The 27090-nt window shown below is 37.6% G+C and overlaps 1 protein-coding gene across 2 annotated transcripts in view; it reads right to left on the minus strand.

Moving 5' to 3' along the window:
- Positions 1–27090, minus strand: part of SETD3 (SET domain containing 3, actin N3(tau)-histidine methyltransferase) — a 62365-nt gene that overhangs the window by 30347 nt on the left and 4928 nt on the right. For both annotated transcript variants that reach the window (XM_069018225.1, XM_069018227.1), the window contains exons 2-6: positions 7591–7700; positions 5875–5967; positions 2886–3034; positions 1713–1785; positions 950–1206 (exon numbers count right to left, since the gene is read on the minus strand). In XM_069018225.1, the coding sequence (XP_068874326.1) occupies positions 950–1206; positions 1713–1785; positions 2886–3034; positions 5875–5967; positions 7591–7693 (675 nt within the window). In that variant the 5' untranslated portion in view covers positions 7694–7700. The remainder of the gene's footprint in view (positions 1–949; positions 1207–1712; positions 1786–2885; positions 3035–5874; positions 5968–7590; positions 7701–27090) is intronic.

Consider the following 27090-nt stretch of genomic DNA (forward strand, 5'->3'; position numbering starts at 1 on the left):
TATGTTTTTTACACAGATTGTGCCACAAGAAAAGCTTTGGATGTTTGGACACTGAGCACTACCTTGAGAACAGCACATCAACATTCCCTTACAACATGATATCAAGGTATCAGTCAGAATAACAGAGTTCTGTTAGAACCTTGGTTTAAATCATTACTTCAGAAGACAATGAAAAGTTCACCCATCTCAAGCCTCTCCATACTCTAACTGTTACCAGATGGGTTTATCTTTGTATTTGAAAGCAATCAAAATAATTACACTAAATAGAACAGAAAACAACAGTTAATCCATGTTCATTGGAAATACAACATATGCAATGGTTTTATTCTGTCAATTAACAATTATTGATTTTATTTTGTTAAGTGCAAACTACACATTTTTCAAAGAATCATAGAGGCATAGGTTGTAGATGTCTGCAGGTCATGTAGCAAAACTTCCACCCAGCAAAATTCTAGAGACTGGCTAACAGTAGCAAGATGAAAGCAATGACTGGATCATCCCTTATCTCCTTTTCCCCAGAACAAAGAAATCCAGCTCCCTTAGTCTCCCATATGGATAAAGGGCTGAAGCCAACTACATCTTAATAGCTCTCCTCTGATCGCATTCCAGTTTGTCAAAAAGTTTCCAGTTTGTCAACACGTCTTTTGCACTGGTGGGCCCAAAATTGTACAGTATTGCAGATAAAACCTCACCCATTTTTAAACAAAGGGCAGTAATAACTTCTCTCAACCAACTAAATATAAATATAACCAATAAATTTTTATATATCCATAAGCCTACTGAACCGCAAAATTTTAACAGTGGTTCAAAAAAACAGCAGGAAATTGCTTTAATGATTCAGACTTTTAAGGGCAATATACTTGTGCTACTATTCAGCATCACTGTGTTCACATGTTCCACAATAAAGATCATGAGAACAACAGGTATATACTATATTTGAGATTCTTACCTGAATAACTTTGTAGAAATAGGCATACTGTCGAGCTGTATTTTTATATTGGCTAAAGACATCATGTATGGCCTGAGTTGATTGAAGATACTGTACTTCATCTTCTTCAAAATAGAGAGGAGTATCATATTCACTGGGGAGAGTCTGGATGTAGGGCAGCCAGAAAGAGTTGGGGTTGGCTCTCTCACAAAGGAGATGGAATGCCAGTGTTATATTGCCCATGGCTTGAAGAATTCGATCTTGAGAATACAGAGATCCTAAATTAACCAAGAAAAGTGATGAACTAAATTAATTGTCCATGGAAAATCTCATCCTAGATTTACTTTAAATTAACATGATTAAATAATATGTAAGCATTTAACAAAAAAAAAAACCTTTTCAGGTTTCTAAAATATTTAGCTGCCAACACTGCAATACTGCAAGTTTTTTGACACAGCAAATGCCTTGTGTACAACTGTATGATGAAACTAGAACAATATTCTCAATACCTCAGAACATTTTATCTCCAAGCATTATACAAGCTACATGATATGTGTTCAAAATAACACACGCTTGTGGAAGATATCCAGTGCACTCAGCCAGAAACTAACTGGGAAATTAAATTCTTTCCACTGACACTTCAAGTTTCTAAGTATTCCAAACCTGACGGCTGGCACGATAAGCAAGCCCTGTAATAAAGAAGATCAACTAAAAAAAGAAAGTCTCCTACTGAATGATTCCATAAATATTCATTTCTTGCTTAAGAACTTCCTTAAGCTCTTACCTAAGACTGAATTTTTAGCTGACTCAACTGTCATCAACAGTTTTCTAGGAACCCACAGAAACAATTCTTCAGCCTATAGAAAAGAAGGAAATGCATAGAGGGTCAATTATATGATCTGCCAAGTGTCTCAAATACACACCAACTTTAAATTACAAGCTGTTTACATTTTTTTTTAAAATCAAAATTATTCTGAATCAAAATTCTTCCTTCTCTTCCACTGTAAGTTCAACAAACAACCTGTGTTTCATATTGTGGTAACCAAATGTTCCAATTTCCATTACACAAGGCTTTAAACACAGACAGACACAAAATAAAGCCCTTCCATTTTGGAGCTGCTAATATGTACAACACAACTTTAAAACTACCAGATACATTATATTGCTAATAATTACATGATCATGTATTTTGTCACAGTAGAGTTTTTTAATATTGGCTGGTTTTATTCTAGAAGAACTGTTCAGGATTTCTATCAATGCATTAACTGTGTGCTAATGAAGCTCTAAAATGATTAAACTACACTCATTTTCCAATAGTTTTTCTACAACAGCTGATTGGTCTTCAATGCTGTTTCCCACCTACAAAATGGGAATGGGAAGACACAAATGCTTACCTTTTAACAGTTAGCTAACTGTGTGTGTCTATACTCCTTATCTGATGATAAAAAAAAATCCTTTACAATTATCATAGTTTGGGGAGTTTTTCATTTTCACTGAAAAATAGGTATTGCAAATACCTCTTTCTGAGACAAAAAGACCAATTCTTTAAAAGAAGGGACATGAATGAAGAGGAAAAGAGACTAAATAGGTATTGCAAATACCTCTTTTTGAGGCAGAAAACCCAGTTCTTTAAAAGGGACATGAAAGAAGAAAAGAAACTAAATAGTTAGAAAACATGGAAGAAAGGGATATATCAGTGGGGTAGAGCACTCTAGTAATTAGGTAAAGAGTATAGGCAACACAGAGGAAAAAAGAAAGACTGATTAAAAAGTCACAGTACTGTCAGTAGTCATCAGAAATAGTACTCAATTTTATCAATAATGTTATTCTCAAGTACACAAAGTTGTTTCAGAACAGCATAAGCAGTTATAAAGGGGAAAAGGGTGAGCATGTCAGAGCTCTGCAGATACATTCCAAACACGATTTTCTAATCTAAGTCACATGTTCATATGCTCACCTTTATCTCTCTTGTTGCTTTCAAACCAAATCCCTCCTCTTCAAAGTTAGCTATTTCAAAACCCTCTGTGGATGCTCCATTTTCAGTTGCCCACTTTATCAATTCAGGGAAATAGTCATCTCTTTTTCCATCAAAGACAACAGACAAACCTATATATACAATTTATTGAAAAACAAATGCAGAAATAAGAGGATCCAGAAAGACAAAGGAGTTCAACATAAAAGCCCATGTAAAAAGCTATCTACTACCTCACAGCAGTGCTACTTTGAAGTAGCTGAGTCAGAACTGGTCTCTGTTAAGTGTTACTCAATACTGTACAAATGTCATAACCCAATTTTCATCAAATCCAATATTGTGCCAAAGGGGCTCACCAGTCATCTTAAAAATGCAACTGCCCAAACTGAGCAGTAATGAAATATGAAACTCTCCTCTTCTTCCCCTTTTAATAAAAGCCAAAATATTTCCAATCTTAATATCAGTGATAAATGCAGTCACTACAACATGTTGATACAGACAAGGAAGAATTTGAGAGGCAAGCTGTAATTTCATTAATTCAGCATGGCAACTGATGACAAGCAGATCTCGAGCTCCTTCTTTCACATACAAGGCAGTTAGCCTTTTCCTGTAGCATACAGATCTACTAAAATACCTAAGGATAGATCTGAAATATCTAAGGATCATCCTCCTGATATCACAGAGCTCATCCAAATTTTTACATTTTGCTTCTCCAACGGCATGTTGTCCACCAGTGAAATCACAAGCCTCATTTGGTTAAGCAGAGGGAATAAAACATCTTTTGAGATTAAAATGATTTTAGGGAAGTAGCATTAGTTTATTTGAAATATCCCACTCCTGCCTCCAAATTTTGCATTTCAAGACCCAGAACCGATCAAATCTGTAGCTAACTTTAAAGTGCAAGTATCATTTAGAACTATCATTTTTGACAATGCAGTATAAAAATTTATTAAGTATTTACAAAGTATTTTTCGGAATACAATGACCTCACAAACCTAGTAAGACTAGTTGCATAGTTTCTACAGAACTTGGTAGGTGTTTATACTGTCCAAGACTTTGCCCTTTTGATTTCCAACTTTTTCTACTGTATAAGGCTACTGGAAGCTTTTAACATCCTGCTTGTACTTGGAACAAGTAAGCATCTCTGAAATTCTACTTCTGTTCCTCATATACATTGTGGTCCAATACTTCCCCAACTTTTCCAAATTAAAGAGAAGACCAGCTCCTTTAAATTATAAGCACCACTGGTGAATAAATTGTTTCTATATGAAACAAAATATATCTGTACTGATGAAAATCTATATTTAAAATTAGCTTTAAGATTTTGCTAATGAGTCAAATGAGGACAATTTTAAAAATTAAAAATATTCAGTTTTCATATTAAGAGTTTTCTATACTGAAGACCATTCTAGTTCACATTCTGCAACCCAGTGTTCTAGTCAAGAAAAGCACAAACTGTAACACTTTTGGCAATATATATTAATTTATACATCTCAGAGCTCCCAACAGGAACTTCCTCTGCTAACTGTCTAAAGACTTTATTAAGTTAGCAAACTGTGTAGTATTAACTACTATGTTCCATTAAAAATAGTTTTGAAATATGCCATACTATTCCCTAGTATGTATACTATACATACTATGTACACAAAAATGTTACATTAAAAGACAATTGTATATCAATAGGAGTGTGGTTAGTAGGTTTTGTATCTTCCACAGAAAAACAATATGCTCTATTGACATAATACTGTTACACTAATTCTACCATCTCTGCCAGTGGCATCTTCCCCGTGGACAGTTTGACCTTTCTGGTGCAGAAGAAAGATACAGCAAAGAGGCCAACCCCAGTGCTAACTCTGCTCTTATCAACCTGAATTATGACTTTCCTTAACACATATATTACATCATAAAAACCTGGACATGTACAATAAGTTTACAGAAGTCATGGCACAGTTAAAAAATGAACCAAGTTCATGTCTACATCACTACAGAATGCAGTCACTCAAACAGCAGCATTTATTCTTCCTTACCTCAGCCAAAAAACTGATGTTCAGAGGTTTGTTAAGTCCTTTCATGAAGTAAGATTTTTATGAATCAGTCAAAAGATATTAAAAACAGGTGTGAAAGGGAAATTTCAAGCCTCTTAAGTATTTGCTTTATCAAGTAATGCCATGAACTAGTCAAGCTCCATTTTTATGTAGTCTGGCTTTCTTGGTATAAAAATACCAGAGAAGCAAAAATTGTTTAGGACTTTTTCAGGTATGTCCAGCCCAAATCTACTCATTGCAAAGTTAAAAAGTTATTTCTCAGTCATTAAAACACATCAGTCATAAAAGAGGTTAATTTTACTAAAATTATATGAAAAGCAATTTTTAGAGCATGCCTCCAAATATAAACAAAATTAATATTAAAAAAGTGTCATCAACAGCAAGATGTTACAGACCATAATAGAAGAAAACTGGTCTAGTATGAAAAATAAACATACCTTGAACTTTGGAAAATTGGCAATAAAATTCCTCATTAACTGTGATATAATAAGCATTTCTTTATTTTGATTATGTGCTTCATTTAGAGCTTATAGACTTATTAGCTGATGTATTTATTTTGTGCATTTATATATTTTTGTCATCACTTGATGTCCTGGTGTTGTACTGCTGAAACCGTTTCAACATCCAGTAAAGTCTTGATGTAAAACAGTTACAAATTTAAATTCAGAATGTCCAGATTTATAGAGGCAGAGCAGCAGACCATGCAATCAGGAACCAAGGCAGCCTACTATTCTCTACGGATTTTTACTTCTAGTCCTTCAGATTGTGATGAGAAGACAATTTCAAGCTCCTTTTTCTACTTATCAGACAGAATTCTCACAGGATCTGTCTGTGATAATCATTCAGAATTCTGAGTACTAAAATGGTTAATGTCAGTGGTGAAGCCCACCTGAACATTTCAGAAACACTTGCAAGCGTTTCACATTTACCTTTTTGCTTTTTGCGAATTTTCTCCACAAGCGAACGGATCTGTACATATTCTTCCCATTCCTTACCAGGACCTGGGGGAGGACTGCTGCATTCTGGAAATAAAAATGTTTTCTTTAATAAAGTATATAATATATATATGCACACACACACATACATATATATATATTTTTTTAATCCCAGAATTATGGCTTCACAGTAACTTAACTGAACCCCAATACTATCTGTCCTTCAAATATGTTTACATGGCAAATGAAACAATCTCCACTATTATAAACATCCCATTATATGACAGGTAATTAATTTAGACTTTTGAAATCTTCACCATATAACTTATTTTATTTTTAATATTCTTTCAGATATAAGAAATAGCAGATGTCTAAAAAGCTTGGAAGAAAAAAAGGTAAACAACAAGGCCATTAAGTAAACAGTATCTCAGATAAGACAAACAACAAAAAAAGTGTCTGTTTTCAATAATTCAAGCAAAGCACTCTGTTTACATTAGCCTGCTTGCTATTCTTGCTGTAATGAAAGCAGATAATAATAGTACAGAGCATACCTTAATTAATTGAGAAATTTGCTGGTACATACATTTGACCTGCCTAGTCAATACTGTTTTCATAAATGCACAAGTAGTGGAGGGACAAGCAAAGGAACACAAAGACATGCTTTAGCTTTAGATTACATCCACAGTGTCTCTGCCAATATTCTAAATGTCAGTGTGTGGATTTCTTGATCTAAGCCATGTAAATCCAAGTGGACAGCTGAAGATTACCTTGCTCAACTGATTTGAAAAATCTTAGCATTGAATAAAATATGGAAGCTTGACAAAAAGAACAGCTGATACTTGTCTTTGCTTAGCAAATTAGATCTACATTTTATTTCTGGTAGCAAAGCAGAGGCCAATTGTAGCATAAGCATCAAACTGCTTAGCCAACTCCTTGTCTCCTCTTCATGAGCAATGCTAAGAAAAATTTTCATTTTTCTAAGGCAACATTTAGATGCGTCCAGAATATGAAAATCTGGACTTGTGTTTTAAAAAGAATTATATCACAGCAGAGTTACTAATGACAGTAGAAAGAGTCAATAGTATTTTAGCATCATTGTATGAAATTATGCTCTGCTTTTCATATTTACTAGAAATAATGGATGAGTTCCAAGTTCCTCAACAAGTGAAACAATCTCTGGTCTATACACAAGTTCTAAGCACTACAAAAAGTTTCCAAACAGCAAAAACAATAAAAAACTTATCTAAGCAACAAAAATATCTGTGCAGTTGAACTGAGTTGTATTACTGCTTCCTGCAGTTAATTCCTCTACTCTGGTATCAGTTCAAAGTACTGTTCAAGTGATAAATGGAAATAGTGTAATTCTTCAAGTTTACAAGAAAAACATTTTTGACAAAGCTTCAGTGTCAAGTTATCTAGTTGTTTAAAAGTCTAATCTCACCCAGTATTTATGCTTGTATTCAGATGAAAAGCCAAATGCTGCCACAAATATGGTCTGCCCAATAAATACACATTTAAATAAGCCAGTGATGGCATATATTAACAGAGGTAGTTTAGTATGTATCTCAGAGTATCTATCTTGAGCACTCTGAAAAAGCAAGCTTGGCCACTTACAGAAAAAATGTAACTTCACTGGCTTTAGCAAGAAAATGTTTTTGAGTGGTTTGCACACCACCCCTTTTCCCAGACAGTCATAAAAACGAAACTTACTTTGCAATAATTCACTAATTAGATTAAACATTTCCTTTGGAGATACTGTCGCTGTGGCTCCTGTACCTGACTTCTGAGTTTTTACTCGGCTCTTCTTCCCCATCTTCCAACTAAAACAGAGTAAGAAGCATACTGTCACCAATTACTATGAAACAAAATATGATAAGCATGAATGAGCAAGATCTTCTTTTAGTAGTCACGTAAAAAAGAAAAGTATGAGAAATTATTTATTGGACATATATACGTGCAAGTATTATTTACATAGCCGGAACGTAAGAGCCATACAGCATTTCACATAGTAGCACAGAAGCAGTATTTCACATAGTTGCACATTAATTACTTCAGGGTAATTAGAAACTAGAAATCTTAGAGACAAAAAGAAAAATTATTCGAATCACGTGCAAATTCATTAGTTGTGAACAAATATTATGGATTCCAAAGTATTCATGCTATAGAAAACCAGGTTATTTTATCTCATCAGCTGCATGGCCAACAGCAGCTGAATTAGTACTTTGACTGCATGTTACATAGTAATTCAAAATGAATCGAAAATTAAGTATTCCATTTCAAAATAAAATCAAAATACCATCTGTATATCTTTGCTGCAGCTTCTTGTGATTCAAGACAACTAGTTAAAGAAAATTCATTTTCAGTTCCCAAAGTAAATGGAACATCATCTTAGGCTGGTATTCCAATATTCAGTGCCCCCTGTTCTCATGGAAGACTTAAATCACACAACGCCCCCTGGAAGAGCAGTGTAGTAAGGTGTGAAATATCCAGGGAATTTCTCACATGCACTGGGAGCAATTTCTGATGCTGGCACTGAACAGGCTTCTAGGGGAGCGGCTGTGCAGGATATGGTACTCATGAATAAGGAAGAACTGCTCATGCATGAGACAGCCAACTGCCTTGGATGCAGTAATTGTGAAATCGTAGTGTAAGTCTTGAAAAAAGAAAGGAAGGAAAAAAGCAGACTAAAGACTCTGGACTCACTACAATAGACAGAGCTGGGGCTTGATCAGGGAATGGTAAGCAGAATGACCTGGGAAGCTACAAAGGGGTCCATGACAGCCAGTCATCTTCCTGAACTCTCTTCTCTGAGCACAAAACAAGCCTTCCCAACATGCAAGAAAAACAGAAGGCACAGCAGGAGGCCAGCTGACTGTACACAGGACTTCACACTGACAGAGCTCAAATGAAACAGAAACATATGTAAAGTGGAAGTGGGGACAGGCATCTGCAGGAGAATACAGATGCACTGTCCGGGCAAGCAGAGACTGAGGAGGGAGGCCAAAGCTTGTTTGGAGCTGATATTGAAGATGGATGTGAAGGGCAAGAAGAAAGCTTTTAACATGAGTGGAAGACACACTGGGGAAAGTGGAATTCAGCAGCTAAATCAGGAAGCAGCCTAGTGATGAAAGGTACAGAAAAAGTTGAGGTACCCTACACTTTGGGCATGAACTTTACTGGCAAGGGCTACTACCAGGTTTACCTTGTTTCTGCATCTAGCAGCAAAGTTTGAGGGAGAGGAGCTATCAAGTCAAAAGACTATCTAGGTAAGTTGGACCTACACAAGTACATAGGACCAGATGGAAAACATCCAAAGTACTGAAAAAGCTAGTTGATGTCTCTGGAAGGCTGCTGGCTACCACCTTTGAAGAGCCATGGCAATTGCTCATGACAAGAAACCAGTAACTTAAAATCAAACAAACAAAATCCAACTGAAAGGCAAGGTGGAGGCAGGAGAGAATAACGGATGCAGGGAACTAGGAAGTAGCGAGTCTGACCTCATTCACTGTACAAAACGTAGAGCTCTAAAAGGAAGTTATTTCCAGGCATGACAGACATAAATGTGATTGGGATCAGAAAACAGACTTCTAAAGGCAAACCATGCACTGCCTTAAGCAGAAGGGTAAGTGGCTTCATGGGCCAGTGCTTTGACTTATGCAAGGTTTTTAACAGTATCTTCCATAGCACCCCCGTTGTCAAACTGAGGAGACATGGACTGAATAGGCAGGCAAAAAAATTCCTTGAATCATGAAGTTCAAAGAGTTCTGGTCCACAATCCTTAATGCTAACTGATTAGGTTCAGTATTTCTCAGTAGTCGATACTGGCCAACACCACCAGATTTGGATGCTAGGACAGAAAGGATCCTCAGCACATTTACAGATGATATAAAATGGGAAAAGCAGTCAACATGCTGGAGGGCAGGACCAGCATTCAGAAGGACCTCAACTAACTGGAAGAAGAAGCCAGAAGTGACTTGTTAAGTTATACAAAGACAAAGGTAAAGTATCTCGCATTTAGGAAGGAAAAGATCATATACAGCATCATGCAGACTGGACCAGCAGCAGCTCTGCAGAACAGGATTTGGAGACTCTAGGAGACAGCAAGTTCAACAAAAGCCAGCAGTGCACCCCTAAACCAGTGAAAACTAACTGCAGTTTGAGCTACATAAGCAAGAGCATACACAGCAGGTCAAGGGACACAATTATTCCCCCTCTGCTTGCACTGGTGAGGCCACATTTCCAGTACTGCAGCTTTGGGCCACACAGCACAGGAGGTACTGGCAAACTGGAGCACATCCAGAGGAAGGCCACTAAAAAGGCTAACATGTGAGATGAAAGACATCATTTGTTCAGTCTGGAGATGAAAAGGAGTCCACTACTGCCCTCACCTATGTGACAGGGAATTATACAACAGGTGGAAGCAGATTCTTCTTGGAAAACACAGCAAAAACGCAACAGACAACAGACACACAATGCCTCAAAGGAAATTCCACATAGAGATAAGGAAACTCCTCACCATGAGGATGGTTGAGCACTGAATAGGATGAAGATTTAACAGCATCTCCAAGCAACCTTGGAGAATTAAAAAATTTGACTTGGCAAGGCCCTAAGCAACCTGATTTAACTGTGAAACTAAAGCAGAAAATGGAGCCTCCCAATCTCCAGATCTACTTTTTTTCCTACAATTTCACCTGTTATTGCAACTGAAGTTTCCATATCTATAAGTAGTCTATACAGTAAATAATATCTTCCTGTACAGCATAAAAGATTCTATGTCCAGTTACTTTGCAGTGAGATGAGAGTGGGACAGTCATGTCCACAGCTCTGAACATCTGAAAGATTTCAAACATCTGCCTAAGTCATCAAGATCACCACAGCCATAGCAGCTTGAAGTTACAACACAATGCACAATAAAATCCATAAAATGCTAAAAATCACAGTACAGAAGCAGTACTTTGGCCTCCAGGTGTTCTGAGGATTCTGTATATATAAAAGGAACCATTTTATCCTTGGCCAGTGTAGCTAGCTGACCCAAAATTAAATGTTTCCTCTCATATGCTACCAAAAAAGTTTTGTTCTTTGGCAACTGATACTAATACTGCAATGCTGTATTGCTGCTGAAAATTCTAGTGGGAAAGGTACATAATCTGGCTGCTTTCCTTTTCCATTAAGATTAGAGAGAACAAGAAACTAACAAACCCAAGGTTTATTTTAAATAGTAACTTTGAATGATCAGGAAGCAAGCTAAGTTAACATTGCTAACTTATTAACTCAAAATTAAAGGAGCTCAAAACTGACTGAAAAACAATACCTTATAAAACAGGGGAAAAAAAGGTAAGGCAAAACTATAAGGTTTTTTCCAAAGGGAAGGAAAAGAAACTTGAGTCTTTCATCTTCTGACATTAAACACAGCGCAAGAACAAGACTAGCTCTGAGTATCCAGAAACTGGGAAGTCCTGGGGCATATCCACATCCCCTGATTTTAGCAGTCTCTGACAGATAGATGACAGAGGCTCAAACAACCCACCTGTGCTGCTTAATTTTATGAATTCCCCTCTATTTGCATAATTTACTTTCCCAATACAATTTCTACCATGAAAAGCCCACACATGCAGCTGTTAAGGAGAAATCCCACAGATTCAATGTGAGAACCACTGTCTGATCACATCTCTTGATGTTTGTGAATGAACACTGGACATCCTCTTGAAAGGTGTTGTTCTACCACAGTTACATTCGATATGAGATTTCTTAATATTTTTTCAGCTCAGATGAAGGAGGCAGTAATGCTCATTATGAAATCCATGCTGAATTTATAATAATACAAATTGGAAATAGGATCAATATAAAAGGTCAACCTGCCATAATGCAGTGTGAGACAAAGATAAAAAATAACAATCCCAACAAAAAATGAACTTAAGAGTTTATTTTCATGGTATTCCCATTACACAGTCTTTCCTTCTGGTTTGTGCTTTTCTTTACCCGTCAGTAGTTTTCCCATGGTACATATCCTTCACAAAGACTTTATTTGCACATCACCTATTCACTAGAGTGTTTCCCTCCCCCACAGCCATCCTGGTACATTTATTTTAGACTCTTCTGCTCTTAAGAAAAATCAAGTCAGATGGGTCGGTAATGGATCTAACAGCAGGTTTGGAGATGGAGTCCAAAATTTTAAGAGCAAGAACAACGCAGTTCTGTGTTGATTCATACAAATGTTTTCCACATTCCCTCTAAGCACAATTCCTTGCATCTTTAGAATCATCAGAAAATTAAAGCACTCACACAGTGTGTATTTCATGATAAGAGTTCTAAATTATAACCTATAGTTTATAGCAAGATGCTCATAAGTATTTAGATATGTAGGTTGAACAAATGAAATTATTTTGAAGGATTTTGGTTTCTCATTTCCAAGAATGAAGCAAGACAATCAATCAATCAATTGGGGAAAAACAATCTTAGTAGATGTTCTGTATACACAACTGCTAATATACTGCAGGCTTTTTTCTTTCCATTACTTTTTTTGTAAGTTGTATTGAGAGGAAAAATCTGCTTGAAATATAAACATCCATCAGTAAATTTATGAGAAGAAAAAAAAATAAAAAAAACCACCTGTGCACATATTATACATGGAGACATGAAAAGTGCCACCATGGATTCAGAACAACAATACAGCAATACACGAAGGTGTTCAAATATGGTACACAGTCAGCACTAATTTTTGAATTTTTCCTTCTATGAAACATGTTAGTAGCAAGAATCCATTATTCCAATGAAAGTATTGCCAAGAATTATGTCTAAAGATAAAGCTGATTTCAGAGGATGTGAACTTCAGCTTCCCAAATACAATGAAAAGGAAAATTTGAACAATGCTTTGTATTTGTATTACTATCCTAGATGAATATTGTTTCAGAGGCCAAACCCAAAAATCTAGCTGAAATCTGGCCTACACAAGTAAGAAATTCAAGGCTAATACAAGATCTGTCTCAGCTACTACTAATGTTCAAATAACACAGAGCAAACATACCATAGAAAAAAACCAAGTTCATTGAACACAACTCTAAGATTGATGGCACCATAATCAGAAATGCATTTTTTCAGTACACTGCTACCAGTATATGAATATGAAATAAGCTAAGTATCTCTGCTCTCTCCTTTGATACATACATCCTGTCTAACTATTGCTTCTTAGTCATCACAATTTCTACAGAGAAAATATTCTGCATGCATGATTAAATCAGCAAGTCTCTCTCACTCACAAAAAAAGAAAAACCGTCAGACTGATATCTTGAGATATCTGGTTAAGGAAGCATTTCCTTTTAAGGAATCATCTACCTTGATCAAAACGGCACTTTTTTGATCCAATTCCTAATCAAAAACCACGTTTCTACTTCCTACATACTTAGCATCATTCACAGCTCAGTTACATGAAACAGATATAACTATTTAAAACCTAATGCATCTGACAGCTGTATTGTTTAGTAAGAGTCAAAATTTGAAAGGATTTGCTGCTATACATAGCTGTCTAGAAAATGTATTCCAAATACCAGCCCAGTGAAGCCTAAGTACCATTAAAAAATCACACATTATATTTCATAAAATATATAATATACAAATAGTTTATGAAAGGTTTTTCAAAACTTCTGAAATCCAACAGAAAACTTAATCCAATTTCACATTTGGAAAGAAAGACAGTTTAGTTGAGCAGTGCTCTGCTGTATTTAACCAGCAAATGATGAGTTGTAACGATAGCAGGAGACACAATATGGAGGAAGTGTGTTTCCTTTGTGAAACTACCTTTTGTAATTCAGTTCATTAAATAGATTTTAGAGTTAAATTTCAATTCAAAAAAAATTCCAGAATTCCAAGAAATATTTGTAACATCAGGGAAAAAAAACAGTATATTTTCCATTTGAAATAAAATTTCAGACAAAAAGTATCTTTTTTTTGCAAGTGACTAAAACTATTGTTCAGAAAGAAATTAAGTATGAACCCTCTTTTTGACACAGCAATGAAAAAAACAGGTGTTTGCCAGTACCTGCATGACAACAGAACCAGCAATAAATACATATAAATATATATATATATATGTGTGTGTATATATATATATGTATAAAAAATATAGCTGCACTAAGTGGAGAGAAACAAAAAATCCTTCAGATGAACCACAAATTTTATGAACATCTGAAGAAGCAGCACACATTTCAGTGGAAAAGTGATTCAGGTGGGTTTTTTTGCGTTTGGTTTTCTGGCTGTATTGTGGTGAACAGCCTTTAAGTACTATGCCATGTTTTCTTTCATATGAACGCTGTTGAAAATTCCTGAAAGCATTCTCCAAAGAGCGAGTACACTGACAGCAATGATGAATAACCTTAGTAATACAGAACACAGCCACATTTCCAAATATAGTGTATCAGCTGGCTTGACAAAAAGAATCATGCCAAAACTGGCAGTGAGGGGTGTAAATGATCCATCTCCCCTCTCTAATACTGCTATCAAAGAGCAGTTGTGTGGGGTCAGACTTTGAACTGGTTTCCACATCACACACAAAAATAATATTTTAATGAGCTGTAAAATATGCCTCCTCTTTACTTACATCTTTAAGAAGTGAGCATGTTCACAGCTTTAGAAGGTAACCATGAGAAGTCTGCACAAAACCCCAGAAGTACTAAAGAACTGCCAACAAGTGAATGCATTTTTGTTGTTTTATTAGAAAAACCCCCATGATTGCTTTAGCATTTTATTTAAGAAACCGAATACTTATGGTATTAGAGAATTTGACTTCATCACAGGACCACATTTCCTTATGGAAGCAATGCCAAGCTTGCATGATAAAATATAGATCTTGCCAAATAATAGGTCAGAAAAAAAAAATCCATTTAATCATTAACAAACCCCCCCAGCTTTTCACATTCACATGACAACGAAGAAGTTCACCACAGTGCTACACAGAGCTGCAGTCAGGTTTGATAGGAAAAAAAGAATTTAAATCTGTCCTAAAGCACTGTAAAGATACCTACCTCTCCTTCTCTCTGACTGGGTAAAAATACAAGTTTGCAGCCTTTGTTACAAAACTGTGAAAATTATCATTGCGCTAAGCAAACACTATGTTAATTTTTAACTGTGCTGGTTTTAAAAAATTTATCCTACATGATGCAGACTACATGGAGTCTGATTTCTTCTGGATGAATATCTCGCTTTCTTTTCCAATAGCCTCAAAACCCCTGCAGTGCTCTGTCACCCTCCTCATCTCTTTCAGGACTCCATGTTGCTTTCTGTTCCCTCCCGACACGACCATATGAGCCAGGCAGCATCTTCTTTTGCAGATTTGAATATAACTGTGCATGTTGGGCAAAACCACCAGCACACATGGTCACTAACTAACCAACAGGCCAAGCAGGTGAACTATTCTCAACACAGCTTTTCCTCTAGCGAGCAGGTCAGGTTCTGTTAGAGTACTCCCACTCCATCAAAGCTGATGAAAACGCCCAATAAGGTGATGGGTGAAGCAGGATGAATTGAGCTGCAGTGAAAACTGACAAGCCTTATTTGCTTCAGCTATTACTTTTTACTTTACAGAGTAGTAAACCAGCTACCCAGAAATTTGACAGGCCTTCATAATACCAACCAATTTAGGAATTCCCACAGCAAGAGTTACCTCTCCAAGTTTAACTTTGCTTCAAGGACTCAGTACATTTCAGTGCAATATCTTAACATTGTATCTTCTTTAATTCAGATCCTTGTAGATGCTAATTATACTATGTTCTCATTATTACATAATAGTTACCACTCTATGCATCTACTTGGCACATATGGGCACAGATGGCAGAGGGGTGCAGATCTAGAATCTGTATTAGGAGGACACATACGGGTAAACAAGGGCAGACAAGGAGAACACAAGGGAATTCTCAAGCCATGCAAAGAGCAAGGAGAGGTGAGTATAGTAGGTGGCCGTGGGATATGTTCCTTGGCTGCATCAAAAGGGGGGACAGATGAGTGGGATGCACACAAATGAGGCTTGCAATTTCTTTTTCTAGTTTGATTGCCTAGCCTAAGTCCTTTTCCCCTCTGCTTCAGAGAGGGAAGTGTATCATCTCTTATATCTACATATGTTAAGAAGCCAGGGTCTTAAAGGACAAGCTTAATGCTTATAGGAAACTGACAGGAGTTCTCCAATCTGTGTGTAGGAGAACACAATTTTACACTTGATATGACCAGTTTTATGCAGAATGTGATCTTTTGCTTCCACTGATCAAGTTCCGTTTTTTCTCCTAAACTTGAATCTTATGACTGTGGCTAAAAAGATAAATACATTTTATAGCAAATAGATGAAATCAAGAAGTGTAAGAACAGTGTGGGTGGAGGAAGAGATCTGTGATCTTTAAGAAAAATTCAGCTTATACATTTACAATGAATGCTATGTTTTCTTGTGTGAACCACCTACATCATGTCACTTGGAAACCACATTAACATTCTCATCACTCCTAAGGTATTAATCTAAATGTACCCACTAAATAAATGACTAATTAGTTACTGATTCAATCGCTTTCCCCCCAGCTCTCTCACCTTTGATATACCCACCCCTTCTCTTCTTGCTATTAATTCTCTTCTCCTATGACTGCCTTTTCCTTTTTCTTCCACTTCTTCTACAAACTTGTCCCAAAAGCTGTTCTAAACACAAACGTCATTGCAGTTCACTGTCTTTGTGTATTTTCTTTCTCCAGCATGTCTCTGTTCTTCTGTTTAAGTTGCAAGCTCTTTTGGAAGTTGGACCTTCTGTGATTATACAGAGTAATAATAACAAGGCAGCCTATTTTTTTAAACAGGATCTGAAGTATTTCTGTAACGCTGATGACAATGTTGACAAAAATGACCTAAAAAAAGCACTAATAAGATTAATAATAGAAAAGCCCATATTTTTTCCACTTATGATTGCATTCCACTTAAAATACAATATGAATTTATGTTTCCCTTAGCCATAACCCACACAATTTCCCTGAAGAGCAAGCTTTGATACACATGCTCCTTGTGGCAAGATGCTGTACTCAGAAAGAGTCCAATGCACAGCACAACTAACACAGAGTGCCCTAGGATCTTCTGCTCTCCCAAAACAACTTACACCCCTCAAATGCACTCCCTTCTTGCTAGTTAATCTGTATACTCTCTTCTATATAAAATATAGGCCACCATGTTTAGGCTTTTCACTTGAACATCAAGTCAAGAAAGCCATCTCCAGTAGCAACCCACAGCTGCAGATACGCATGTTCTGCAGGAAGAGGGAGATCCTAGAACACACATATATTGGTTACACACTGCAGGTTTTTTCCAGTTCCATCTTATGAGGTTCTGCTTACCATTGCCCTCTCCTTTTCTAGTGTCTGCTTCCTGGATTCAAGACCCCCCAAAGTCACAGGTCTTCCTCCACAATCATCTTGATTAAAAAACACTTACTCCATTCCCTTGTATCTTCCCATCTATAAAGAACTGCACTGAACAGCATCCACCATCTCCTGGATTAATAGTAAGAAGTTGCTCTGCTCTGTTTCTTTGTAAAGCCTAGAGTTTTCATCCTTACCATAGTCTTTATTTCTCTTCTCTCCTCAGCCTGTCATTTACCAGAGGAAAAGTAACAGTGACAGCAACCAAGAGAACGCTACTTAGAGACCTGCAGGAAAAGCAGGACAGAGGGATTTTCTCCAATATGTTCATGCTGCTTCTTGCAGCCCAAGCTGCAGGGTAGTAAGTTTCCCTTCTGCAGGAGGCCTGTGAAATTACCCAGGGCAGCTTCACCTACTTCAAACACAAACTCAGTTTTATTTTCTTTTCAAAGCCCTGATTTAGCCACATGATCTATTTGCAATAGGACTCTGAACATTTCCTCTCTCAAGTAAAGCAAATTAAATAGGTTGTCACCATCCCTTCTTAACAAGAACAGTCTTCCTGAGAAAAAGTCTTTGAAAGCCTCATGTCTTTTGATTCAGTTAATTCATTCCCACACCTTTTCTTATCTTTCACAATCACTTAGCCAATGGATTTTATTCCCTTCAGGAGGTAGGTGCCATTTACCTCTGTCTCCCCTCTCTGGGATACTTGCTTCTAACATGCATCTATTTTCTTCAAGGAATCTACCACACCAGAGGTTGTAAGCTGTGCTGTTCTTTAAAGCAGACACACAGTACCATACGAAAAGTACAATCATCTAAATACATATAACTGATTAGGAATAAACTTTTCCCCCAACGGGGAAAAAAAATAAAGACTGATACAGAAAATGTCTCTCTAGCCTTCACTAATGAAAAGAACTTAGTGGCAAAAAAATCCTTAGAAATGTATGTCTATATTCTTAATGCTTCCAAATGAATGCTTTCTCTTCCTACAGGATGGGTTTGAGTACAATTACAGTATATGCAAGGCACTGCTTTAAAAACAGTTAGCATCAACTAAGTAAACTAAAAAATATATTGTCAGATAACATTTTTGCTTTTGTACTTATTCAGAAAAATCCAGTTCTTGCAACGCATCTGTTTTTCAGCTAGACTATCTTTTTACTTAATTCTACATCTGGGCTGTTTACTAAGGCACAAGACAGTCTCATGATTGACAAGTGCCTCAACAAATCCAGATGTAAAATACATTTTGATTGCCCGTGAGAACACTACTTACATGTTTCATCCTGGAATAGCTGTTTGCTATGACAGTGTAATCCCAGAAGAAACACCCTCAACATATAGAAGAAACTTTGAAAAAGTTTAGTCTACAAAACAAATAAGATTAGTTGTTGTCAAGATCTTATGCTCACATAAGAAAACTTCCCAAATGGTAAAACCATAAATACAGAAATATATTTATTAGCCAATATTTATTAGCCAGTATGTCATAGCTACACAAGACTTCCAGTTAAAAAGTTACTTTGATTTTACCTGTAATCCTGTGCACATACATACTACACAATGCTTAAGTAAAAGCGTTCCTATGCTAAGACAAGAACTAGTAATTATGTGCTACCTTTGCTGTATTTAAACAGCTTTGTAAAGATCTAAATATTCCACAAATTTCAAAAATAGGTTCCTGTGATGGCTTAACACAACCTGTTCTACTTGCCATTGCAATGTGCCAACAAGGCTCAAAATCACTTCAGCATATCATTTCAGACAGCAACTCCTTGCCCATGCTGGCACATTTATCAAGTGTCTTCATGGAAATCTCAACATCAGTGATGACTAACAAGATCAAAAACTAGGACCTTCCATCACCTGTATTTTGCTTAGTCAGACTAAGTAACAGAAGTAAAAAAAATTAGTCAGCGCTGATTACTATGAAGGCATGAGTTAAAATTAAACAACACTACGTTAACAGAGGTGCAACAGAACACTGCAACACTCAATACATTGCTCCAGAGTGAACAGCTAAGAGCAGAAGTTCTGCCCATGTTCAAGACAGCTAACATGCTTTGAGATTTGGCAAGGCCTTGCATGCAATTAGGACTTTAGGATTATGCTATCCAAGTATATATTTCCATGGGAGTTGTTTTTTAACCCAAAATGTACATTTCACATGGCTGTGTCTTGGTCATCAAGAATCATCGTAATTTTAACCACCAAAAAAGAGGCATCACCTCTTTAAATGGGGGAAAGATAATAAAAATTTAACCCCTTCCTCCATTTGTGTTACTGAAAAAAAAAAAGTGTGTGTGCACCACCCATTTTTTTTTCCAAATTCTCTAGAATGCACAGAAAAGATGGATGCATATTGATATATATCACTATATATTTACTGTGAGCTGCTTCACATAACAGCTAGAGCAGAAGGAACAAAGCCTGGCTGAATAGCAAAAAAAAAATTCTTGGGTATCATTGTGTAGACTTTTTAAAGTTCTTTTTAAATTGCATTATAGTCAATAGTATAAGTAACACACAACTAGGCAATAACATATATTCCAATTAACTGAATTGTCTCAAAGGAAGAGATTTAAAGATGAGGACATTTAATGCCAAGGACTACTGTTTAATTGCAACAATAATTCCACCTAAGTGGAATGCTCAAGCAACCTAGTAGCAATTGGGCCCACAATTATTGCTATGCACTGAAAAATCCTCCTCTGAGTTCAGCTTAGTTTTTGCCTTAACACCTTTGCCTACCCTCTGCTTTCCACACATACAGCAACTCCAATATGATTTACTATTGCCTCCTACACTGCTGCCTTCCAATTAGATAATTATGTAGGGCCATCATACTGACAAACCACATCGCCAGTCTCAGCATAGGCAGCACATCCCTATAAAGGGACAGCCACATTCCTTGGGCCCTTCCAATGTAACTAATTCACATGCTGAAGTTAAGTCACCAAGCAGCCAGGTGATGCAGATGTAACCATACATCAGATACATCACATACCTTTCACGGAAAGAGCTTACTACCCACAGAGTCCTTGCAATATGTACACAAAATTACAAAAAACCTCTTGCAAATCACACTAATGAAAAGGAGGGAAGAAAGATGATATCTGGTGCAGAAAACAAGTTTCTACAAGCTGTAAGACTTGTTCTAGGCTATGTGGCAACATGCACAATTCTTGCACTCAAAAAGTTTCATTATACATTCATGTCTTGTACCAACCTAAATTGGCTGAGTGTTTCAATACCACTGCTGGAAACAAAAACCCACTTAAGTGTCTATATTTGGACACTGAATTGACACTACCCAGTGTGCACAATTAAATTGTGCTTGAAATTATAAATATCTGAATGCAGCTACAGTTTCATGTTGCTTCCTGGAATACCCTGTCCTTAAAGAAGGGAATCTAAGCAGTTTTTAAGTAATTGCTGTATTTTTTTCTAGCTAAGAGTATGAAGCACAGCTGTTCCATTAAGCTTCTGCAGCAGATGAATTCCTTAAAGATGTAGTCAGAGGTGGTACTGGTGGCACTTCACCCTGACCAGGAGAGCTTAGGATCCCTATCAGACCACAACAAACAAAACATGGTCCAGAAGTATTTATTGAATGCCCAGGGCTTCCAGGCTGCAGCCAGGAACCACAGAACAAACTAGTGTGAACAAGGGAAAGACAAGTTTGGAGAATTCCATTGGGTATTTGTGTACCTTTTCTTAACCTTTCCAAGATGTGGGAATAGTTATGCCAGTTAATGGGCTTGCTGTTAAATCATACTGTGCACGTTGTACACTTCTGAAGGACACCTGACAGCACATGTTGAAACAGAATCATAGTTGTATGGAGGCAAAAAGTTTGGAGTGGCACTGCACCTCCATGAGAATGTGCTGTTCTTTACCCACACAGAGGGTACACCTGCCTGCCTTCCTGCTCTGGGTGCAGAGTGACATCAACTCATTGTAAACATATATATAAAAGTCTATCACTGGCCATTCATGGAAATAATGAATGAGCATTACTGTCATTCATTCCATATATACCTATGTGAAATTTCAGGAGAGTTGAGTGCTTTGTTAAATCATAGGTCATACAATGGTTGCCAATGTATAAATTGTAGCAGTGCACAGATTTACAGCAATGCAATTGATAAGAAATACTCTGGGGATGCTCCTTAATAGCTTAAAAGAAACATTTTACCAATACATTTATTACAGAGCTCCTTCTTTTGCCAGCAGACCCTTACAGAAGAGATCACAGCCCTCAAGCCCAGTTACAATTACACTTCAATTCACTGCAATTTCAGTGTCCTCAGAAACCACCCGGGGCAGACCAAGCACTCTGCATTTCTAAATCCCAAAAGAGTACTATTTTGACAGTTGGGCGAGGAACCTCTGACAACATTTAAGAGCTATGAACATTGAAAAAAAAAATTTCTGCAATGAATGCCTGATAAGTGATGTAATTGAGGGCTTAACAACTGTCAGAAAGTCTTCCAAACCCACTTGCCTTAAGCCCACTCCCTAGCTAGTGGTTAAAATGTTGATTATTTTAGAAGGTGTCTAGAAGTTTCAGGTGAAAAACTGGCAGTTTTCTGATGTTTTTATTCTAGACCTTGAAAATGAAGTAGCATATTCTTTCAAGCCCCTTTATATCTGGCATTCATAGTTGGCAACTTGAGACCTTACAGTCTCCTCCATGTTTACTCAAACACTGCAGTGGTTTGAAATAAAGAAGCTTTTAACATACACATTTACCGGGCTCTAAGGAACAAGAAAGACACAGCAGTATTAAGTGTAACTTGGCTTCATCCCTTAGCTTTCAGATGTTTGATAAAGTAATAAACAAAATGTATACAGACCATAAAGTACTGAAACTGTCATTGGCTTCTCAGAATTTTAATCATCACAATTCAGAAGAATGATGGGAGAACTGTTAGGCAGCACTTTTTTTTGGCATGCTTGCAGGTGACAACACAGACCAAAGCAGAAATATTTTAAACATTTATTTTAGCACACACATTACGGAGTAAGCACATTGCCCACTCCAGTTCCAAAACACCTAGGAAGGCCATATAACTTTCTGAACAAAGCTCTCCTCTCCATATTAAGGCAGAAAGATTGACCAGCATGTTCTCACAAGGTAACTGTCTCTAGTATACTAATAAACTGTTAACATGCCTGCTGAGAATCTGTTTTCCTGCCCTGTCTTAATTTGGTGCACACCCCTAGTCATGTCACCAACCTATCCCTTTGACCCCCAGCCACGCACTGAATCACAGAGTAGAGCTGACCAGACTCTAGAAGCAGTATTTCAAAATGTTCAGATAAAGACCTGCAAAGATTTCTATAGTCTCCCTATGAAACTCTAGGAAGCCTGAGCTTGTCTTGCCTCGGACCCCTCCAAACTGAGATTTCAATGTTCTTATTTCTAAGTACCTTCATTCCTAGTTTCCTGGGCTTATCTCATTCCTGCACAGCCAGCAAAAATAATCCACTTGCACAGATTCCAGCAGCTTGGACTTTCAACAGTCCCAGGCCTCTGGAGACCCAACACCTTCCATCTCATCCAAGACCTGCATGGTTTCCTATGCTGCAGCAAGAATCCAGTTCAAGCAGCAGCCTCAGGGGCTGCTGCCACAGCGAGAGCCCCATGTCCCTCACCAGCAACACCGCCAGGTCTCCTCCGGCCATAAAGGACCACGAATGAACTTTGCATTAACCAACAAGTCACACCTGCAACACTTGCAAGATGAAGCTTATATACATCAGCCCAAAAAGAAAATTTGTTCCTACTAAATATAATGTCAAACGAGGGAAAAAGCAGCAGCATGACTCCAGACAAGACTGGCTGTTAGTGTTATTATGATTCCCAGTTCTTGTAGCTAAGTTTCCTGCTACCACATATAGAACCATTATCTACTAGTCTGACAAATTTGTAGATAGATAGAGATGACTTCCACTCAGACCAAGTAATTCTTCCTGAGAGAACTGAATACAAACACCGTGGCTATTGTAGCTGCTCCTGGTATCTTGCTGCAGGTCATACTGCTAAATCTCTATCCATCAGAGAAAAATGCATTCTGGGAGCAGCAGTACTCTCCAAAACTAGACCGCTCGTGTCCTAGGCCTTAGGCCAACATGTCATACACTGTCAGGACAGAAGTCTGAAAAAATGTGCTCAAACCAGCTTTTTGTTATTAACCTGATCTGCTGTTTAAGAGTTTTCTGGAAAAGATACAACTTTAGAGACAGTAAAATATTCCTCAAAGCTGCACAGAATTTTGCTGTCTTGGAGTGCTACAGTAAAACCACAGTACACAAATAAAACCAGCATCATTACACTAATTTCCCACTATCAAACTAGGCATAAACCATGCCTTTAAGATTACAATCACTGTTTACTAGAGTTTGCAAAGTTTTTGGCTGTTCATCTCATTATATGAAACTCTACACTATACCTTCAAAACAGTTAGAGACCAACTCTCAGACATCACAGAACAGAGCAAGCAATTTTCGTATTAGTCTACTCTTTTTTTTTTTTTCTAAGTGCCCAAACTCAAAGTGCAACAGGCCAGATTTTTATATTCAGGCATGGATTCAAAGACTTGGTAAGTCAGAAAAGCAGGTTGTAGAAGCCAGGTATCCTACTGTGATAGAAGAAAATTGCAATATTATCTGTCATTGTCTTGAAAACAGGAATTCTATTTTCTAATAGGGCATTGACAAATGCGAAAATTGTTATTTCATGAGCCCTCACAGAGCTCACTGTTCCCAAGCATCAGCTGGGAACAAAAAACTGCCTGAATGCTGACTTTTGGAAATAAGGGCAGAGAACAGATACAATCTGAATCTGACAACCACACGAAAACCCAACAGTCATTTTCTGCAACTCTAAGTTTTACAGTTCTATCAGCGTACTCACTGCATCAGCACACAGAGCTTCTCAAATTGGTCTGACAACATCCATTCTACTTGCTCCTGACTGACAGAATCAGGTGCAGCATACTCCAGAGGGAATGGATGCTTCTCTATTTTAAGGAGAGTTAATATATTAATATGGTATTGATGCAACTCTGGTTAGCAAAGGGGAAAATTAAACACTGTAAGTGGTCATCCAAAGTAACCAGTCATTTCTTTCTTCACCAGCCAACCCTTACTACCTTCTGCAAGTCTAAAAATACTATCCCAGCACAAAAAGTTCCTGAAGCAAAGAAATTCATCCACACACAGCTCAGCTTCCTGCTAAGATCCACTTCATTTGAAAAAGGCAGTTTCCAAAGAAAAGACTGTCCAGTTGCAAGATCACAGATACATCTAAATATATCTATATATCTATATATATATATATGTATCTCAATGACAGTATCCAAACATCAAGACATACCAGAAATATCCAGACACAGGCAGTTACCCTCCAAAGTGAGAAACAGTAGTTATAGAATTATAGAATGGCTGCTGGTTTACAGAGGTTAGAGATGGAGTCCCACAACAAGACTGTTGAAATGTGTCTGTCACCAGTTTCCCTAAACCAGCAGCTCTAACCATGCCACTTGGAAGCTCACAGACCACCCAGACACCACAGCCTGTACAAGGCAGTGGAGACTGACCCAGAAGGTTCTGAGTCTATTTTGAAAAGTCAGTTTTGTTTATGTGAAAAACTAAGCCCTGGACAAATGGGTCACAGGCTTTTAGATACAGGCCAGTAGCTATTTCTGAGTAACATATTCAACAAGAAAGAAGCTATGCAGATGCATTAAAGAAATACTTTTGTATCAAGGGTTCAATTGACAAAACTGAATAAATAAACCTGTAAATAGGTGCAGGGAACCAGCTAAGACTGGAAGATCTGAACATTTTATCACTGGTTTTGAAGAACTGAGAAAACTGATACATATCAAAAGAATGGAAGCACATATTGGTGACAATTTATCATATCCCAATAAAAGTCTGGAAAAACCAATGTTAAAACCAGAATAAGGTGTAGTGACTATCAAAGTAGTAAAATAGAACCATTTTGACAAACCCTGAAATGCTGTCTGTACAGGTATCAAAAATGTAACAAAATCACCTATATGCCTAACACCTTCTACTTTTGGATGATAAGTTTTGAAAATGATAAATCACATTCTGTTGTATTTAGGGGGGAAAAAAGTAACATCAAATGCTAAAACATATCTCATGTAACTGTCTGGAACTAGAGATTTGATGCACAAGGGTAACTTGGTGTTTGTTAACGCAGGCATCTGGTCTCAGGCATGGTTTCACAAAATACACTCTAGTGGCCTACTACTTTGACTTCTTCTAAGACTACACAATTGAAAACTGAAGGATGGAAATAAAGCCATTCCGCTCCTACTCCATCATTTTTAAGATCTTAAGAGGTAAGACTTCCAATGATAACTTCTTCCAAGCTCAGGAATGCTCCATCCCTTTTTGCAGAATGTTAAGTGAAGGTGGCAGGTCTGCATCAGCAGACAAGATGCTCGTGAGCGAAGGTGGCCAGAAGTCTGCATGAATGGAAAAGACACTCCTGACAAAATTCAAACAAACAGAAGACGTGGAAGCATGGCCAGGTTACTCAGGAGAAATCAAAGCACTGTTTGAGCATGCAAGGGTGGGGACAGGAAAGCTAAAGCCCATTTGAGTGGAATCCGGCAAGGGACAAAGTACAAGAAGGACAGTAAGAATGGCTTCTACAGGTGCATCGGGAGCTAAAGGAAGAGAAGACAAGGCAAGGTGTGAGCCTGATGCTGCATGGAGCCAGGGAACCTGGTGACAAAGGACACAGAAAAGAAGACTGGTACTGCATGTCTTCTTCAATGACAAGACTTGACTTCAGGAATCCCAGGCCCTGAGATCTGATGTAAGGAAGACCTACCTTTAGTGAAATAGGATCAGGAATACAAACATTTAAACAAACTTTAAAAACTTAAAAAAAAAATCTCACACTGAAAGGGACCATTGGAGACTGACTTGTTCAACCCACCTGCTCAGGCAGTGTCACCTACAGCCAGCTGCCCAGAACCATGTCCAGACAGCTTTTAAATATTTCAAAGAATGGAGACTCAGTCTCCAAACAGTGCTCAGTCACTTTCACAGTAAAAAGTATTTCCTGATGCTCAGAGAGAACATCTGCTGCTGCAGTTTGTGCCTGTTACTTCTTGGCACTGGGCACCCCCGAAAAAACCTGGCTCTGCCTTCTTTGCACCCTCCCCTTCAGGTATTTGTACACACTGAGAAGATCCTGTTGAGCTTTCTTTTCTCTAGGCCAAACAGTCTCAGCTCTCCCAGCCTTTCTTCATATGAGGAAAGTCCCTTAATCAGCTTAGTGGCTCTCCACTGGCCTCTCTTCAGTAACTCCACCTCTCACACTGGGCAGCTCGGAACTGGACACTACACTCCAGATGGGGCCTCACCAGCGCTGAGTGGAGGGAAGCTGTGGAAGCAAGTGACCGTGATGGAAGAACAGGGGATGCTGTTCATCCCTACATCAGTAAGGCTTTTAACAACATCTACCATCACATACTCAGACAAGCTAATGAACTACCAACTAAATTAGTGGACAGTGAGGTGGACTGAAAACTGGCTGCACTGCTGGATTCAAGAGGATGAGGTGTACAAAGTTCAGCTGGAGGCTGGTCACACCAGCATACCCCAAGGATTAGTACTGGGACTAACACTGATTATCATCCTCACTGATGACTTGAGCAGTGGGACAAAGTAGACATACAGTTCCACAAATTATATAATTGCAGACACTAAGGCATTGTTCATTTGAATTACCTAGAGGCAAACCTGTAAAAAGAGATCTTTCAGAAGTACTTGT

This window comes from Aphelocoma coerulescens, chromosome 5 (assembly GCF_041296385.1).
Source record: "Aphelocoma coerulescens isolate FSJ_1873_10779 chromosome 5, UR_Acoe_1.0, whole genome shotgun sequence".
Taxonomy (NCBI): Eukaryota; Metazoa; Chordata; class Aves; order Passeriformes; family Corvidae; genus Aphelocoma; species Aphelocoma coerulescens.